The sequence below is a fragment of the Haliotis rubra genome, unplaced genomic scaffold (genome assembly GCF_003918875.1).
Source record: "Haliotis rubra isolate DU_JTF1 unplaced genomic scaffold, ASM391887v1 Scf60, whole genome shotgun sequence".
NCBI lineage: Eukaryota > Metazoa > Mollusca > Gastropoda > Lepetellida > Haliotidae > Haliotis > Haliotis rubra.
Window position 1 is genome coordinate 1,870,555 of NW_025767302.1, and position 18,969 is coordinate 1,889,523.

The 18,969-nt window shown below is 40.9% G+C and overlaps 2 protein-coding genes across 7 annotated transcripts; both read left to right on the forward strand.

Moving 5' to 3' along the window:
• Positions 1–7,165: 7,165 nt before the first annotated feature.
• LOC124255469 lies at positions 7,166–18,762 on the forward strand. 6 transcript variants are annotated; one of them, XM_046689391.1, is made up of 6 exons: positions 7,166–7,238; positions 12,665–13,161; positions 13,859–13,945; positions 14,647–15,340; positions 16,819–16,982; positions 17,540–18,762. In XM_046689391.1, the coding sequence occupies exons 2-6, from the start codon at positions 12,667–12,669 to the stop codon at positions 17,612–17,614; spliced, it is 1,515 nt and encodes a 504-aa protein (XP_046545347.1). In that variant the 5' UTR covers positions 7,166–7,238; positions 12,665–12,666; the 3' UTR covers positions 17,615–18,762. The 6 variants fall into 6 exon arrangements, with proteins under 6 accessions (XP_046545347.1, XP_046545342.1, XP_046545348.1 ...); XM_046689386.1 differs by lacking the exon at positions 7,166–7,238 and adding an exon at positions 10,210–10,516; XM_046689390.1 differs by lacking the exon at positions 7,166–7,238 and adding an exon at positions 10,211–10,467.
• Positions 17,619–18,762, forward strand: LOC124255470 (putative uncharacterized protein DDB_G0290521). Its single transcript, XM_046689393.1, has 2 exons — positions 17,619–18,053; positions 18,174–18,762. Exons 1-2 carry the CDS (start codon positions 17,619–17,621, stop codon positions 18,723–18,725), a joined length of 987 nt encoding a protein of 328 aa, XP_046545349.1. The 3' UTR covers positions 18,726–18,762.
• Positions 18,763–18,969: the final 207 nt, after the last annotated feature.

Genomic DNA, 18,969 nt, shown 5'->3' on the forward strand with positions numbered 1-18,969 from the left:
CCCTATATGCAAAATCATGAAAATCATAACAAAGTACTTCTGGAACCAACAGGTTCTAGTGATTTGTCTGTCACAAGCTATGGGTGATATATGATTTTCTGTAGTCCTACATAATATAAGGACCTACAGTTGCATCGACCCGTGAAGACCCGGGGTTCATTAACCCATGCTTGTCGTAAGAGGCGACTTACCGAATCGGGTGGTCAGGCTCGCCGACTTGGTTGACACATGTCATCGTATCCCAACTGCGTAGATCGATGCTCATGCTGTTGATCACTTGACTGTCTGGTCGAGACTCGATTATTTACAGAGCTGGAATATTGGAATATACATTACAGTTGCATCAGCTTTACTTGTTACAGACACACGTTCAAAATGGCCCGTGAATTACTGATTCAGCGTCAACTGACACAATAGCGTGGTACATTGTTATATATACATATTTGAAAGCTACGTTAAAAGAAACAACAGGAGTGAATCCTAACGATATGATTGATCATTCGTGTGGTAAGAGTCATTATCTCGGGACAACACCAAGGAAGGATTTTATAGCCGCTTAATACATTTCGCCTGAAGTCCCTATCGGTTTTGTACTGTTAGCATAAAATACGGATAATAAAAGAAACTTTTGACACTTTTTTCATGATATTATTGAGATTGCAAACCAATTTTAAGAACACGACACCGCTGTCACAATTATTATAAGAAACCCACGTTCTGTGACGTGAGGAATGAGTCCGTATTAATTTCGTGAGTAATTACAATTCTTAATCAGCTGGATGTTTGAATGGTAATAGAAACAAAAGAACTAACACACCAAAAGGGTCATGCCAGATAAGGTTTTAAACCAAAAGGTCTAACATTATTGGATTGATTCTGTTTTATGAAAAATATACTGCCGCGGAAAACAACGTATACACTTGTGTTTGGTAGTGCTGACAATGAAACAAACCATGGCGACGGTTGTTTGGTTGGCTTGCTGATTGACGCCGCACAGACAATCCAGTGATCAACAGCATGAGCATCGATCGATACAATTGGGATACGATGACATGTGTCAACTATGGCAGCGAGCCTGACCATCCGATCCCATTAGTCGCCTCTTAGACAAGCATGGGTTGTTGATTGAAGACCAATTCTAACCCGCATTTTCAGGCAACAGACTCCACGCAAGTGTCTTAGTAATGTGATCTGGGTGCTGGTGTACGAAGCGATCTTAGTGTTAAGGTGACTACTATACTTTAACGTAGACTTACGATAATCGTATAGCGCTGAGGTACCCTGGACCTTAAGATTGCAGAGTTTCGGTATTGTTATAACCCTGGTGGCGTTCTAACAAAGTTTTGTAATATTTTGGTTCATTCCTATTTTTAAGTGTATACTTTCTGCCTGTCCGATAGTTTAGGAATAGACAAGCACTTTAGATAATAGTTTAAGCTTTATTGTATTATAAGCATCTGGTGTGATATACACACTTGTACAACAGTGGTATATGTAATATCAGCTTAGAAATTGATACATTTCGTCAGATTGCACGTTTGGAATATCTGTTTTGTTTTCAAAATACGTTTTGTACCATACGTGAACAAAGTAAAACAATACAAATCGCCTTTTACGAGAATGTCTGTACTGATTATCTGTCCCTAACGTTTTCGATTCTTATTTCACCCAAAACGAAGAGCTAAATAATTTTCCAGGAGGAAACAGGAAATTCTTTCTTAGTAGGTTATTCCGAATATTAGTCCTTGTTGTTGGACACTGTCACAAGATGTGTGTCTGCACAGTCGAGCTATTGTTTGTAAGACAATGAAGAACGTCATCCTCAATCGTGACAAAGCCTTATGACGTCACGTTGCCAAGGCCCGCTTTAAACATTCAAACAATGTAGCAACAAGCGATAATTAACCAATCAGCATGAAGTAAAACTAAAGCTCCGGGGAGACATACCGATAATGTCGACTACACTATATTTATATACTGTTGCAGAATGTACACTGGATGAAACATTTTAACTAGATCTCGGGTCAGTGGGGTGCATGTGTAATGTCATGACTGTCCACAGTGATTGACTACCAATGCCAGTATCACAAGAGAAACTCATGTAAGTATACGAAACAAACGAGAGCATACGGCTCATGATGATTAATATTGGAATTGAAAGGTACAATCAAATTCGCCGAGTGAACAGATGAGTATACCACTAACTAGGTTATAGCAGGACAATGCATTGAGTGAGTTTAGTTTTACACCGCTTTGAGCAATATTCCAGCTATATAACAGCGGGGGACACCAGAAAAGGGCTTCGCGATTTTTATTCATGTGAGGAATTGAACCTGGACTTTCGGCGTCACGAGCGAACGCTTTAACCACTGGGCTACCCCACCGCCTCACTGCATAGCAACTGCGCCAGGGAGTCTTTACAAATGTACACGAAACTGGGTTTGTCGGGTTACCATGACATTGTCCTGGTCGTAGAATGGATGGTTCTGAGACTGTATAATTAGATAAATAATCTACAGCCTACATACGCATATATCCCACATCATCCACTTCACCAGGAAGTGACGAGGCCTACATTACACAGGGATGGCAAATCTTGGCATTGTCAGCAGAAAATGTATTGAACACATCCGCGAATAGACGAAGCGAGACCTACTGGTACATAAACGAGCAACCGTGTGTGGAGCTGCGAGACAGGCATCAAGGCCAGATTTACCGATATCGGCAATCGATATCTTCGGGTGGACACAGTAATAAATGTGTCAGGTGAAAGAACTTGGAACGGTGAGAACGCGTGTACTTAGCAATCACCGCGTAGGAATCACGCTTTTACTTTGCCCAAAAAATTAAATAACAAAGAACAGGTTGGGGTTTTTTTTAATAATTTTTACTTAAGTACAACGCACTGTACGGCATAATTAAGTGCTGAGTGTTACAGGTGAGAGCGTAGAATGCCCGACCATTGTGCCATAAGAGACGTTCAGTACTTCAGGAAACATGTATGGATAAACTGTAAAGGCTAACGGCAAACAAACTATCAATACAAGCACTAACTTCCACTGGCACAAACCCACCGCCCAGACACACAGTACACGTCATTTTACACGTTATGTCCCACACACCACACCCCATAACAACGTTGCAACGTTTTCCGCAACGTTCAGGAAATTATTATGCGTGGGCTCCCCCACAACGTTGTTTCGTCATTTTATAACTTGTTGTATACGTTGACTTGCAGTATTAGTGGGCACTTACATTGTACATACATTTTATGAGAGAGTGGGGTGTCATTGTACACATTTTGTACAAGCCTCTCCATAAAAATCATCATCACCACCCCCTACCCATAAATTATGAACGGTCCTTTATGGGGATAAGCATATACCTAACTTGAGGGAGTCGCTAGTCTGTTCTACATTCCCTGAGCCCTAAGTTTTACTTCGCCCAGCCCTTGTCCCCCGTGCTGTAGTCCCAAAGGCAGGACACTGCATAGCAGGCCTTTACAATATTTACAGACTTGTTCCTTTCTACCCCAAAACATTTTTTCAGTGAGTATGCGTTAGTCTTGCGTGTTTCGGTAGAGCGTTATATAGCTGTTGAAATATAGAGGGCATTAACTTTCAAGGAATATTCTGTTTTATATTTTTAAAATAAAAGTCACTCTCTCTACTCGCTTGGTAATTTTTTGAAAAATATATGAATTTGTTGATAATATTGCACTGTTAATGCATACTTGGACAAATATAATCACAACAGTGGTGAAAGAGTGATACACATAAGTGGAGGCTATGTTCGTCTGGCAGAACTGAGTACACAATGTCTTAAGACATGTTTTTCGATATGCGACAGAGGAAAACCTGACAAACAGAGGTTTTGCGTTCCCCAAACATGGTCTAGTATTGAAGGGAGATAACTCATTCGTAGCCAGTCCGGTCTTTGTGGTCAGAATACCGGACTGGTCTCATTACTCCCAGCAGTGCGTGGGTTGTTGTCAAAGTTCAAATGGTAATGAACTTCGACACCTACATCATCTCTGCAAGGAGTCCTGAGAGTGACAGATCAATCTTGGTACACCAGAAGTCGGTGACTGACCTGCGTCCGAATTTCTAGCCATTTATTTTGAGAAATTGGCACAATCAACAAACAGAGCCAACATGGGGAGACAGTGAAACAGTAATCGTATAGTCATAACTGAATACAGTTGATTCTGTGATAAACCTTAGACTGAAACAGTACCAGCAATTTATGGATAGATAGATAGATAGATTTGTTTAAACATAAACACCAATACAACTGAAATAAACATCAAATAAAACCAAATCAGCGCTTGCGTTCGCCGATTCCAAAGCTGTGGACGAGTAAGTTTGGCTGCACAATGTCTGCTCATGTCAACATATTTACGTCACACTTCGGTGGCACAAGATGCCAATGCATGTCCAATGAGTACTTGTGGAGCAGTGTTCAAATTAGTAAGATAGATAAGATATAACTTTATTATTCCGGAGGAATTTCTTTTTGCATCAAAAACAGCCTCAAAATGAATATATATACAAAATTCACAAAAATATACACAATAATTGCATGCACAGTAGCCTTCGTATTAAAATATTCGTTAAAGCATCCGTAGTTTTCATTACTGACGCAATAGTGTCTTGAATAATAACATTTTGATGAATATAGTTTTATTGGTATTGTTAGCATATACGTTACAAGAAACCTTAAATTTCTTTTGTTTATTTATAATCAGTAAGACAAATTTGGTGATCATTTTGCATCCTTATTAAATGTTCTGTGTGTTATTTTGGACACACACCATACACCGATATGTGTCTCAGTTTTGAACTAGCTTTGTTGTCGACCAATGAAATAACTTGTTACAGGACGTCGACATTAGCTAATCAGACTTAGGCTGAAGGGGTCGTTGTCGGCACGGGTACTACAGATATGTACCCCAGGTATGTTTCTGTATACAGATATGTACCATGGCCATAATGAGAATACAGAAACGTACCCTAGGACGATTCCATTCCCATTGTGTCGTATTCTTGATCGGAACTGTCATGCTGTTGTATTAGATACATTTGATTGCGTTATGTAAGTTATGAGAATACACAGTAACGGATATTTCGCGATGCACATGAATACCACTCGCAATCAGTTGAACGGGAACAACTACATGCGGTTTCGGTTTTGGATTGCGGAATATGGACTCGGCCGCCTTTTAGGGTACCGGGTACGTTTCTGTATTTTGACTTTGTTTAGGGTACATATCTGTAACAGAAACGTACCTGTGGTACGTATCTGTAGTACCTGTGCCGACAACGACCCCTTCAGCTAAAATATTCTCAATTCGAAATTTCCCAACCACAGAAAATTCTTCGATGCCTAAAAGACTGCTGAGATTGTATGGCGGTATACTTGGAAATTTAAAGTCTCTACCGTACAGTCAATCATTGTCGTTCGGAATTCCTCGTGTTAACATTTTCGAGTTTGCGTGATTAGAAAACGCACTATGACTTCCATCTTTGTGATCTTGTAAGCGGCTTTCTGATTGGTCGGCAAAAAGGTCGTCCTGACATGACCTGGGGTGTCCTCGTATCTTTGTGCAGCGGGAGCACGCATTTATTTTGGGTACTGCCCAAGTTATATTTGATTGGCATTGGTTATCTAGGTTAAATGTATTCAACAATTGGTTGCCAGAAATATGGTAACGGAGGTTGACTCAGGACACATTATATTTAATAATAAACCACAAGCAATGACAGTATCGTTACGGAATAGCTTTACACAGCTTTGTGACGTGTGTAGCCATTATATAAATCGACCAAAATGTGAATACGATATATATCAATAAATATTTTTCAATTCTTATATTTAGACATAATGCGTTTCTGTGACTTCTAAGCATACATTTTTTGATAAATGTGTCAACTGAAAAATCGAATTCGTTATGTCAGTACATTCAAAATTCCTGATTTATTGCAGTTAAGCAGTTAAACGGCCTCTCATATGCCTTAAGATATTGTTACTGTTATTCAGGTTATATCTAGATCATACGTGTCAGCAGGGGGAGGTGGGGTAGCCTAGTGGTTAAAGCGTTTGCTTGTCGGGCCGAAGGCCTGGGTTCGATTCCCCACATTGTTACAACGTGTGAAGCCAATTTCTGGTGTCCTCCGCCGTGGTATTGTTTGAAAATTGCTAAACGCGGCGTAAAACTATACGAACTCACTCACACTCCTTCGTGTCAGCAGAATACCACAATTTCTACAACACGATGGTTTGGAATGTAATTAATAAGATAGACCAATGGACGAAATCACGAGCACCATGCATCACGACAGCGTGATCTTGTGGTCGGCATCAGTCAGTCTACAAGAACCTATCGCCCTCAACCCGCTACGACTTAACCATTTTTATAGCATCTTACACGAGTGGGTGAGTGAGTGAGTGAAAAATGAACCTTGCATCGGCAATATGTCAGTCATAGAATGCGTTGTAAGCAATGGGCATTCGCGTATGAACAATCTGATGAATGAGTGAGTTTAGTTTTACGTCGCTTTTAGCAATATTCCAGCAATATCACGGCGGGGGACACCAGAAATTGGCTTCACACATTGTACCCATGTGAGGAATCGAACCCGGGTCTTTGGCGTGACGAGCGAACGCCACTAGGCTACCTCACCGCCCCTTTGGTGTAATGAATGATAGATCTAGTATGTTTAGAACTACTCGTCAGAAATGTAGAGGGGGAAGTTATGCCGTGTTGACACGCTGATCGGGGTAATTGCGTTCACCCTATCAAAGGTATTTCAAACTTTAAAAACCCTCTTGTTTGTTCCCGCCCACCTGAGGATTTAAATATAACTGAAGGTGATAAACAAGTATGAAGTGCGAATTGTGTATGCTCGACACCGTCAGGAGGAAGGCTAGACGGTATCCAGATGGCAGTCCCGCGCACCACTGAGGCAGACCGTGACAAAGAAGTTGATTCTTTGTACACACCCCTGTCTTGTATAATCAAACACTGAGCTCATGAAGTCATGAAGCCTTTGTCGAATGTCATATTCACTGAAGTTATAGTTGAAATAATCTTTTTAAAGACTTGAGTTGTTACACAATAGTTTTCTCTCTGTTACCATAATAGAACTGGCTAGACCTACTCTGTTTTCTTTTGGTTTGGTTTTATGAAATACATGCGGGCAATGGTTCAGATTCAGCTGAAAGGCTGTAACGTTCAGGTAATGCATTAAATTCATCTGAGATCGTGGGACGCTCAGATAATGCTTTAGCAGAGAGCTAGGGTACGTCGTTTAGACAATGCTTTGCTTGCAGCTGAGAGGGTAGATCGTTCAGACAATGCTTTGCATGCTACAGGGAGGGTAGGTCGTTTAGACAATGCTTTGCATGCAGCTGAGAGAGTAGGTCGTTCAGACAATGCTTTGTATGCAGCAGAAAGAGTAGGTTGTTAAGACAATGCTTTGTGTGCAGCTGAGAGGGTAGGTCGTTAAGACAATGCTTTGTATGCAGCTGAGAGGGTAGGTCGTTCAGACAATGCTTTGTATGCAGCAGGGAGGATAGGTCGTTAAGACAATGCTTTGTATGCAGCTGAGAGGGTAGGTCGTTAAGACAATGCTTTGCATGCAGCAGGGAGGATAGGTCGTTCAGACAATGCTTTGTGTGCAGCTGAGAGGGTAGGTCGTTAAGACAATGCTTTGTATGCAGCTGAGAGGGTAGGTCGTTCAGACAATGCTTTGTATGCAGCAGGGAGGATAGGTCGTTCAGACAATGCTTTGTATGCAGCTGAGAGGGTAGGTCGTTAAGACAATGCTTTGCATGCAGCAGGGAGGATAGGTCGTTCAGACAATGCTTTGTATGCAGCAGGGAGGGTTAGGTCGGACAATGTGCAGCTGAGAGGGTAGGTCGTTCAGACAATGCTTTGCATGCAGCTGAGAGGGTAGGTCGTTCAGACAATGGCTTTGTATGCAGCAGGGAGGATAGGTCGTTAAGACAATGCTTTGTATGCAGCTGAGAGGGTAGGTCGTTCAGACAATGCTTTGTATGCAGCAGGGAGGGTAGGTCGTTCAGACAATGCTTTGTATGCAGCAGGGAGGGTAGGTCGTTCAGACAATGCTTTGTATGCAGCAGGGAGGGTAGGTCGTTCAGACAATGCTTTGTATGCAGCTGAGAGGGTAGGTCGTTCAGACGATGCTTTGTATGCAGCAGGGAGGGTAGGTCGTTCAGACAATGCTTTGTATGCAGCAGGGGGGATAGGTCGTTCTGACAATGCTTTATGTGCATCTGAGAGGGTAGGTCGTTCAGACAATGCTTTGTATGCAGCTGAGAGGGTAGGTCGTTCAGACGATGCTTTGTATGCAGCAGGGAGGGTAGGTCGTTCAGACAATGCTTTATCTGGTACTAAGTGTTTCCGAAACCGCCACCAGCTGTATAACACTAGGCAAATAACTCTAGTAATTAAGTGTACAGGTAAGGTGTCTAACAGGAGGGTGAGGCTGACACGAGTGTACAGGGAAGGTGTCTACTAACAGGAGAGGGGGGTGACACAAGTATACAAGTATCATGTCTGACGGGATGGGTAAGAATGTATGAATGTAAGAGGCGATCGATCGATGTTCACGTTGTCAATCACTGGGTGTATTAATCATAGCTCCGATTACAGAAATATCCAGTCACAAACAGTGAAAGTGTCACTATAACGCTGAGGATACTACATGTGAAAAGAACACATGTACCAGTGAACATGACCTGCAGTCATAACAACTGATATACCCCAGACACAAAACAACAGTCACTATAGTCATAACAACTGATATACCCCAGACACAAAACAACAGTCACTATAGTACACGTGTGGAGTACAGTGAACTTTCAGTATCAAGCGAAATACGGGGTCAGGTTAAACTGGTCTTCCACGTGCTGCACGCGTGATCACAGCGTTTATCAATTATAGCCAGTCAGTAATAACAAACAAATGCGGATTTTGATGAATGAATATTTTAAAGATCAAAGTGAAATAGATCTTAAATACAAAAGTAATATCAAAACATTTTATGAAACATAATTAAAGATTACCAAAACGTTTATGCACAGGAATGTGTCACCTTGGCCGAGCTTCACACCAGGAAGCAGATATAGTTACGTCTATACGACTGTCTTGCAAGTTGGAGCACGTCAAAACTCGAGATGTCAGTATGTGCATATAGGTATTCGCCAATCAAGTATCTACGCAGAATGTAAATGTAAACGCATCATTATATTGTTTTACACTCGTGCATACGAGATTGTATTTCCCGGTCAGCGGAGCGTTAATTAGTCCGATGGAACGATGTGTGTGTTGAACTTATCTATTGTACAAACTTAATCACTGTCGAAGGAAATGGGAAAACGAAAATATAAGTATATGCCGTGTGTGTGTGTGTGTGTGTGTGTGTGTGCCTGCCTGCGTGCGTGCGTGCTTGCGCGCGTGTGTATGTTTGAATGTATATCATTGGGAATCCAATTTTATTACTTTAATCATATTCAATATAATGACTGACATACTGCATGGAGACATTGTCTCGGTGGCAGGCATGGCACTCGTTACGACGTCTAGACCAGGACTGATTATGTAGGAATGAACCATATCCCCCAGGAGAAACCATACGTGTGCTCCGGTTAGTGCTTTTAGTGTCCCATAGCGAAATGTGTTGCTAATTGGATAACATTATAGGGAAAGTAATGGGGTGTTTGTCCATATTAATGTATGCCGCCATGACTCGGTAAAGACTGTCTAAGGTCAATAACTCGTGGGCGTTGAGTCCAAGTGTCTGGTCCCATGCAGCCACCTGCAGTTTTGTTCACTACCCAGTTTGTCCGTTCTGTATCTTAACACATCCGGGATTTAAATGATTACATAACGTTAATATTGTGACGAAAACAAATGACAGCTGGGTTGAGAACTCACAATTATAAGATTGTGTTACCTTTTAACTATCAGGATGTGATGTATATAAACTTTGATGCAAGTTGTTACATATTGAATAAACTGGCACGAGAATAGACTACCATGATCCCCATGAACGTTATATTAGGTCACAAAATGAAGGGTCACGTCGACCTGAGCCCTCGCTCAGCTATTGAAATATCACTGTCTAGTACATAATATCATTACAGGTCTATTTTCATTGCAGCTTAGCTAACACGCCACTTAGACACGCACACCACGAGAGAGGCGATCGTACTAATTATTTTTACAAGTAGCTTTTCGTCTCGATATATTTTCTAAATTCCGCTAAAAAGTAGGTTACAACGAAGAGTTGAAGACAAAAAATGATAAAACATACATCCCATTGAGTTAACTCGCACGTCTGCTTTGGGTTCGATCTACAGACTTCGACGCAAGTGGCAACGATGCATGAACGCATGATCAGCAGTCCAACCAGAGTAGCGTCCCTTACATGTAGTTGCTCGGTAAGAAACAACACGATGTTCATAAGAGAATGTTTGAATCTGAAGAATGGTTTGTAATCGATATTCGCACATGCAAGGTGTAATGATTCTTCAACATTCTACTCAAATATCTAAGTTCTAAACTAGATCAATAGGTTAGTTAGGCTTGGCCAAGACTGTGGTTGATTTTCCTGTGAACATCTAGACTAGTCGAGCATATAACTACTGCAGACGACTTTGCACTATATACCAAGGTGTGCTCGATGTAGGCCTTGGCTGGAATATACGAGTTTATTCATATGAACTAGTGGACATCATGCCACTCGTGGATATGATATTGGGATTATTGTAGACAACTGTTGAATTATTAACCTTACAGGGATGTGTCACAAGATAGGGGACTTAGGGACCGTTCATAATGTATGGCTAGTGGGGTGATGATGATATTACCAGTGTAAATGTATAATGGGAAAATGTATCTGGTTATGGCTGGCAATCAATATAGCTCATACAAATTGATAATCAATAACTAAATATTGATCAATTATCGATAAATATCAGAGAAGTGAATTTGAGCAAAACTCCATGGATTGCTGACAAAAACAGCATCCTGAGCATACATATCAAGCAGCCTTTGAATAAAAACTTTCATTGAAATGTGTGTGTGTGAATTAAAACTTAATTAGGGAACGTTCATAATTTATGGCTTGGGGGTTGGGGGAAAGAGTGATAATAATTTTTATGGGGAAGCATGTACAATGTGAATGCCCCCCCCCTAAAATTTATGTACAAAATAAGTGACCCCCTGCATGTCATGTACAAAATCAATTACCCCCCCTCCCCTTCCCATAATTTCTAAGCATAATTTTAAGCATATTTTTATGCACAAAAATTGCTTCTTCTTTTTCTTCCCCCCTAGTATGTGTGTACAAAATTGCTGACAGCCCTGCCCCCTTGGCTCCCCAGATCAAATTGAGTGAACCAACCAACCAACCAACCAACCAAACACCCCCACCCCCACCCTCCTAATATCATCATCAACTCCCTAGCCATAAATTATGAACGGTCCCTAATTCATCTCAGTAGTTTAAGTACTATGTTATTGATGACACAATTTTCAAAGGATAATCATTGACAATTCTTCCCATCGACAATATTTCCAATTATCAATCTTTTTAGCCAACCCTGTATCTAGTGAAAACGGTTCCATGGGAATAATTCCTATAGAGAAGTTAAGTATGAAGGAACAGATACCCTGTTACATTAACTACATATGAGGATTCCAGGTTCAAACTGGGCCCAGGGAATCTATGCTGGTCGTAAGAGATGGATCAGGTAGTCTGACTCATTGACTTGGTTGATAGAAAGTTTTCATAATGTACTGTCTGCTGTCATATAGGTGGAGTATTGCTGGGTCATAATGGTGTTGAACAACATATAAACCCAATATCCCTACTATACGACAGTGGCCTTTAAAAATAGAGTTTGGATCAGACAATGAAGTGATCAATATTGCGAGCAACAATCCACAATTTGGGCTACACCGACATACAGTCAAACAGGTCACTAAGGGACTGTTCATAATTTATGGCTAGAGGGGATGATGATGATGTTTATGGAGACACATGTACAATGAGAATGACCCCCCACTAAAATTTATGTACAAAGTAAGTGACACTCCCACCACCATCCCCCACCCCACATGTCATGTACAAAAATCAATGACACACACACACTCACCGATACGAAAACCGACATATTCTAACAACTGCTTGGTTGGTTGGTTGGTATGATGTCTAACGCCACATTCAGCACCACCAGCTACATGGACCAGATATTCCAGTGACTAACATTATGAGTTGGGATGTCAACCAAGTCAGCAAGTCTGACCACCTGATTCTGTTAGTCTCCTCTTACGACAAGCATGGGTTGCTGAAGATCAATACTGACCTGGACCTTCATGTATATTCTAACAAAGGATCCCAAAAGGAGTATAAGAACCAGTGAACATATATTGAATGCAATCCTAGTTGTCGTTTAGTGATAATATAACTTATTTGCAATAATAAATCAGTATTTGACATCTAGATGAACTTATTTGTATATAGTTCATGGAGTTACATTAATCAGCCATTCAATTGTTCAAAATCTTACCTTCCTAGTGTTTTTGTTAAACGATAGAATTTCATATGACTAATTGAACATTCATGTTTTACAGAGATGATGCAGTCAAGATTCTGCCTCCTGAAAAAATTATATTGTGCTCTACAGGACAGAAGGGAACATTGTTTATCAAAAGAAACATTTCAGCAACTACTGCTTGAGACACGTGTGTCAAATGAAGACTCACCATGCAGAGAGCAACTAGGGGACTTACATGATTCACAGGAACAGAATCAGCACATTACTGATATCTCTACCATTGAAGGTAGTGAAAATGTGGTCAGGCCTGACCTCACTGGCCAGCCTTGTAGACAGGAGACTCTGCTGATGTTGTCGTGTGTGACGCTGGTGGTGGAGGCTGGACAGCGTTCAGGACATCCAGGTGTCGGAAGGTGTCCTGGGGCAGGGTGTTCTGATGCTGGACTGTTTTCTGTACAGAATGCAGGTGGATCGGATGCAGATAGTCACTCCAAGAGAAGACTTTTACATGTGAACATAGCTGAGGATTCATTGATGGATGGTTTGAAGGAGATCAATATTCTGTCAGTTTTGGTGAGAACTTGGGAGCTTTGGTATTATTGCATCTAAGTTCTATTGTAATGTGTGGTAAAATTAAGCATGACATTAATTATTTTGATAGAATATGGGTAGCTAGGAGACACACTCAATTTTTCACTCGTCAGAGGGGTACTCAAAGTATGTGGTCTTGACTACCAATTGTCTGATGTCCATTTTGTGATGGCTGAGTGGGTTAGATTGCTGTCTTTGTGTGCTGGCAATTAGGTGCCCTGCTCGGAGTGCGTTTGAATCCTTGACTCCTCCAAATAAAAATACTAGAATATGTACTTTACTGAGAAAGTGTAATCCCAAATATAGTGTGTTAACCACTTTATTAATGGCATTGTGTATTCTAAAATGACTGGGCCACCATTGCCCTATATCCAGAGAGAACATTTTGCTAATTTGAACTAAATCACAGTTCAGTGTCATTATGTTTTGTGGATATGGTCCAAGAATTTATCAACATTTGAAAAGTTTATAACACACTAAAATCTTCATGATCATGGTCTTTCTTTCTGTCATGCGTCTGAAAATGTCACATGTTCTACATTTCCACTGAAACTATCCTGAAAGTGTATACAGTGGGCAAATAAGTATCAGATTCTATTGGTGACCATCGTGGACATTGTTGTATTTTTATTTCAAATCATTGCATCGTGAATATGTAGTGTAAAATAACCTTTTGCAGTTGAAGCTTTCACACAGTAGTGATAGATTCATCAAGTATGCTGCATCCAAGGCCATTCTTGCTGTGGTGAAATGTCCATTGTTTAATGTAAGTATGATTTATCATGTTAAACAAAAACATATCCTGTATCTTCTTAGCAGTAGAAATATTATGATTTTTAGAATGTTCATCAGTTCCACTTGGATGCTCAGTAAAATGTAAAGAGGTTCTTTATGTTGGTGTTTGTTATGGTTCACTGGAAAAATGGAAATTCTGTGTATGCTTTAGGCTAATTGTTATTATTAGAATAAATTCTGCTTCACATAAATATGACATGCTGCATATACTGCTATTAACCAGAGTATGTAATAAATGCTCAGTTGTCAGGTTTGTTACACTTTTACATGGGACAGATAATTCAGGAAAATATATATACACTAATTAGAGTCAGTGAGTAATAAGTATGGTTGTACAGAGCTTTCAGCAATGTTCCAGCAGTATCATGGTGGTGGACACAAGAAATGGACTTCATACTTTGTACTCATGTTGGGAATGAACACTTGTCTTTAGGATGACAAGCGAACGCTTTTACCTCTAGGCTGCCCCTCCACCCTATCATGAGTACCAGTAATGTGTTAGATTAATCTGCTTTGCTGTCATTCCCATTCTATGGAAAACACATTGATTATTAAAAATTAATCAGATTTGATTTTGACCCGTCCAGTCTTAATTCAATTACATATGAATACCTATTCATCCTTTTTCTAACATTATGTTCATATCATTGGACAAATATTCTGTGATTTCAGAAAGCAAGGGAGCATTTCCTAGAGGAGGTGATGTCTGGGGTGATCAACTCCAGCCAAGCGTCAGTCAGGATATCCAACATGGAGTTACTGAAACACCTCATGTCAAACAGACATGGCCAGGATCTCAATACATGGTGCCATCAACATCTGACATCATCTCACATACTAAAAGCTGAATATGTTCAAACCATCTTGAGATACAAAGAGCATCAGTCCATTGATGAACTCAACACATTTCTGACATTGTTACAGAAAATTGTCAAATTTGTAAATAAATTTGAAAAAGAATTGAAAGAAAGTCATTTAGAATCATTATTAGATTCAAATCAAGAACATCTGCTCCAGTTCCTGATAAGATCCTTGCAGTATATTAATAAACCAGAGGGGAGAATTGTGTGTAAAAAGACACTGGATATTTTCAACACATTTCTCCCGTATGGCAGCCATCTTGCAGAGAGGAAGGTTATCACAAGCTTTTACAGTGAGATGTCTGAGAGACTGCTATCTGAGGTGTGCTCGTCTGCCTTGACGTCTGCTCCCTACGTTCGTCAGTTTGTGTGTTTTGGAGGCAGCCATGTTGAGGGTACACTGGCCGAAATGCAGAATGGAGATCTGGCTCTTCTCAGGAAACTCATTCTAGCTCTGCTTAAATCCTGTGCCATAATAGTGAGATTGACCCCACAAGTTCCTTCATGTAAGCATTTTTTTCAAAGACTCTGAAGCACATATCTTTTGTGTTATGGTCTGTTCAACACATGCACAGCAGAGCTTATCATCATCTTCTTTGTAGATGTGGTCTTTCTTAAAAATTCCATTGGAAACAACTAATGGGGGCATGGTGGGCGAGCTGGCTAAGGCACCAGGCTAGTTATGAGGTGCCGGGATCGAGCCCACCTGTGACCGGGTGTAAAAACCTTGGAGTCAGTTGTGGGTACATCAACTTGCAGTAAACTTGGACAAAGTACTGTGACTATGTGTCCCAGTCCACCAAGCTGTGAATGGGTACCTCGTAGAGATGGGAAAGCCGCAATAACTCGGTGCGCCTAGTGGCTGCAAGAGTTGTATGATCCCCAAGGAGTTGAGATTGATAATAAGATGTGCTGTTGAGATTGACATCCAATGATCGAGGGAAAAACTACCAGCGCCTTGAGCATGTACTAGTGCGTGGATATGTGCTATATAAATATCCAATAATATCCAATAATAATAATCACAAATTTTGGGTGTTTTATCACATTCTGATGTATTCTAGAAAATGATTTACCGTATGTGAAAGAATATCTCTTTCCATCTTCAATATTCAAATCTGTATGTTTCAACCTGTTTCTGTGGAAAATATGTGGGAATATGTTTCTATTACAATTGTTCTAGACAAAACACTTAAAACTTGGAGATTGGTAGGTATAAATGGCTGTTGAGTGTGACAAATTTTGGCTGGGTGACCACTGTCAATGACTTTCATCAGCCTGTAATGGATGCTCATGCTGTTGACCATTGGTATCTGTTGCCCGGGTGATATTACAGGCTCCAGTCATAGTAATGTTCAAGGTTCAAGATTGTTGTGTTAAAGTGCCAATGGCAGGGTTTGTATCATAATGGCACCCTAACAATATGTCACTGGTGAGTGCACACTTGCAGAAATCATATCTCTTAAACAAAATTACTCTGAAAGGATGTTTAGCATATGAAGCCGGTAATGACTGTATTTTGTACAAATACACTGGGCAGACATTTAGGAAGTGAATATGTGAGTGAGTGAATTGTTTGGATTATTGCAAAGAAAGTGCATGCCTGAATTTGTAACAGCACAGTGTCACGTGTTGTTATACCAGGAATATAAGTGATCAAGTAAAAAAATCCAGTAGAATATTGGCACCAATTAGTCATATTATTACTTGCATTCACTCTGATGCAAACACTACCAACAACTCCATGATACAGTTATAATAACTCTCTCAACTGATGGTGGGGCGGTGGGGTAGCCTAGTGGTTAAAGCGTTTGCTCGTCACGCCGAATACACGGGTTCGATTCCCCACATGGGTACAATGTGTGAACCCTATTTCTGGAGTCCCCTGCTGTGATATTGCTAGAATATTCCTAAAAGCGGCACAATACTAAACTCATTCACTCAACTGTTAGTTGTATGTTGTAATGTTTCTCTTTGTGTTAAGGCCAGCAGACGGTATCCACCTGTCTGGACAGTGTGTCTGAGCTCATGCAGAAGACATTCGATGCTGGAGACCTGCAGTGGCTCCCCCCTGGTGTTCGGGGACCAGGACGATGCATGGGTGGAGGTTCTGCTGTGTTTGTTGGACATCTATGTGAATACATTGAGGTAGGGCTGGACATATGCTTTTAGCCATATACATTGTATCCCACATATTACACCTTTTTTGTGTCATGATAAATACGGGTGGTGGCGTAGCCTAGTGGTTAAAGTGTACATTTGTCACGCCAAAGGCCCGAGTTCTATTCCCCACATGGGTACAAAGCGTGAAACCCATTTCTGGTGTCCCCTGCCATGATATTGCTGGAATATTGCTGAAAGCAACATAAAACCATAGTCACTCACTATGATAAAGTGAGTGAGTAAGTTTAGTTTTACGCCGCTTGACGAGCGAATGCGTTAACCACTAGGCTACCCCACCACCCCACTATGATAAATACCCTGGATCCACTTGCCACCATACCTTCGTATTGAGCATCATCCATAGGATATATTTTACCTGCTCAGACCCTGATATTTAGCTCCAAGTCTACACCAAATTACTGTTAGATTTCCTTCTTTTGCTTCATGTTTCAAAAATGAATTTAAAAAAGCAATTTCATTACAACATGATGACATATCATGATGAGAACCATGATGAGGATGAGCATTCTTCCTTCTTCCAGATTGAGCCCAGACTTGACTCTGTCACACAAAGTCAACCCTCATCCCATCTTCTTGGAGTTCATGGATTCCAATGATCACATGGTCCTGGTTGACCTCTTGACCTCCCCTGAGACATGTTTCCTGCTCTACTTCCTGCGGTACCTCAAGTGTCTTGTGTGTGAGTGGGACAAGTTTGTTACAGCATGTCATCTTAGATTTTGTGTGTCCCAGAATGAACCCATGGATCTTGAACTGAGTGGACAGACTGCTTCCAGAGTGTCAGACCACCCAGAACAAGAAGTGTGCGACAATGTACCAGTTGAACATTCACAGCTTATAGAGGATAGATGCAAATGTTTACAGAAGTCAGTAAAGACAGACCACCCAGATGGTAGGGATGGTGAATGTAGGAGCTCAGATAGCAGCCAGATATCTTCAGGAGCAATGACATCCCCTCACACACAGCCATTTCCAACACAATCATCTACTCCACAACCATTTCCTACACAATCATCTAATCTACAGCCATTTCCAACGCAATCATCTAATCTACAGCCATTTCCTAGACAATCATCTACCCCACAACCATTTCCTACACCATCATCTACTCCACAACCATTTCCTACACAATCATCCACTGCGCAACCATTTCCTACACAATCAACCACTCCACAACCATTTCCTATACAATCATCCACTGCACAACCTTCTCAAACACAATCAACTACTCCACAACAATCATCAAATCCACTATCATCTACTTCACAACCATTTGCTACACAATCTAATCCTCAACCAGTTCCTACACAATCATCTAGTCCAAAACCTTCTCAAACACAATCATCCACTGCACAACAATCACAGGCTAGAGGACACTGTAGTGGGTTGTCTTATTTGGCAGCATACTGTGATGATGATGATGATGATGGTGGCAGTGATGGAGACATACGTTCTTCTGCCACAACACTGACAGATGGGGTTGTGCTGACCCCTGGAACAGTGCCGTCTACTGTCCAACTCAGTGCAAGGTCATGTGACCTACAGTGTGTGGAGAGTGTGATGAGTGAACTTATCCGAGTTGGTCTAAGAATTGAGAGACTGTCCAGTCAAGACCTGTTCCCCTACAACCCCGGGCCCCTGTTGTCCCTGCTTGAACAGTGTGAGCTTCTGTATGACGGAATGGAAACTGACAAACATGTGCAGTAATATACAAGAAATCATCAACATTGCCGTTTTGTAATCTCGTTCTTTATGTTGTATCATGTTTGTTTTGTTTGTTTGTCATTTAATAACACTTAGCTATATGATAGCGATCTGTTGAAAAAAATAGAGTCTGGGACAGACAATCCACTGATTGACATCAGGAGCAGCAATCTACGCAATTGGGATACAATGACATATATCAACCAAGCTGGCGGGCCTGAGCATCTGAACCTATTAGTTGCCTCTT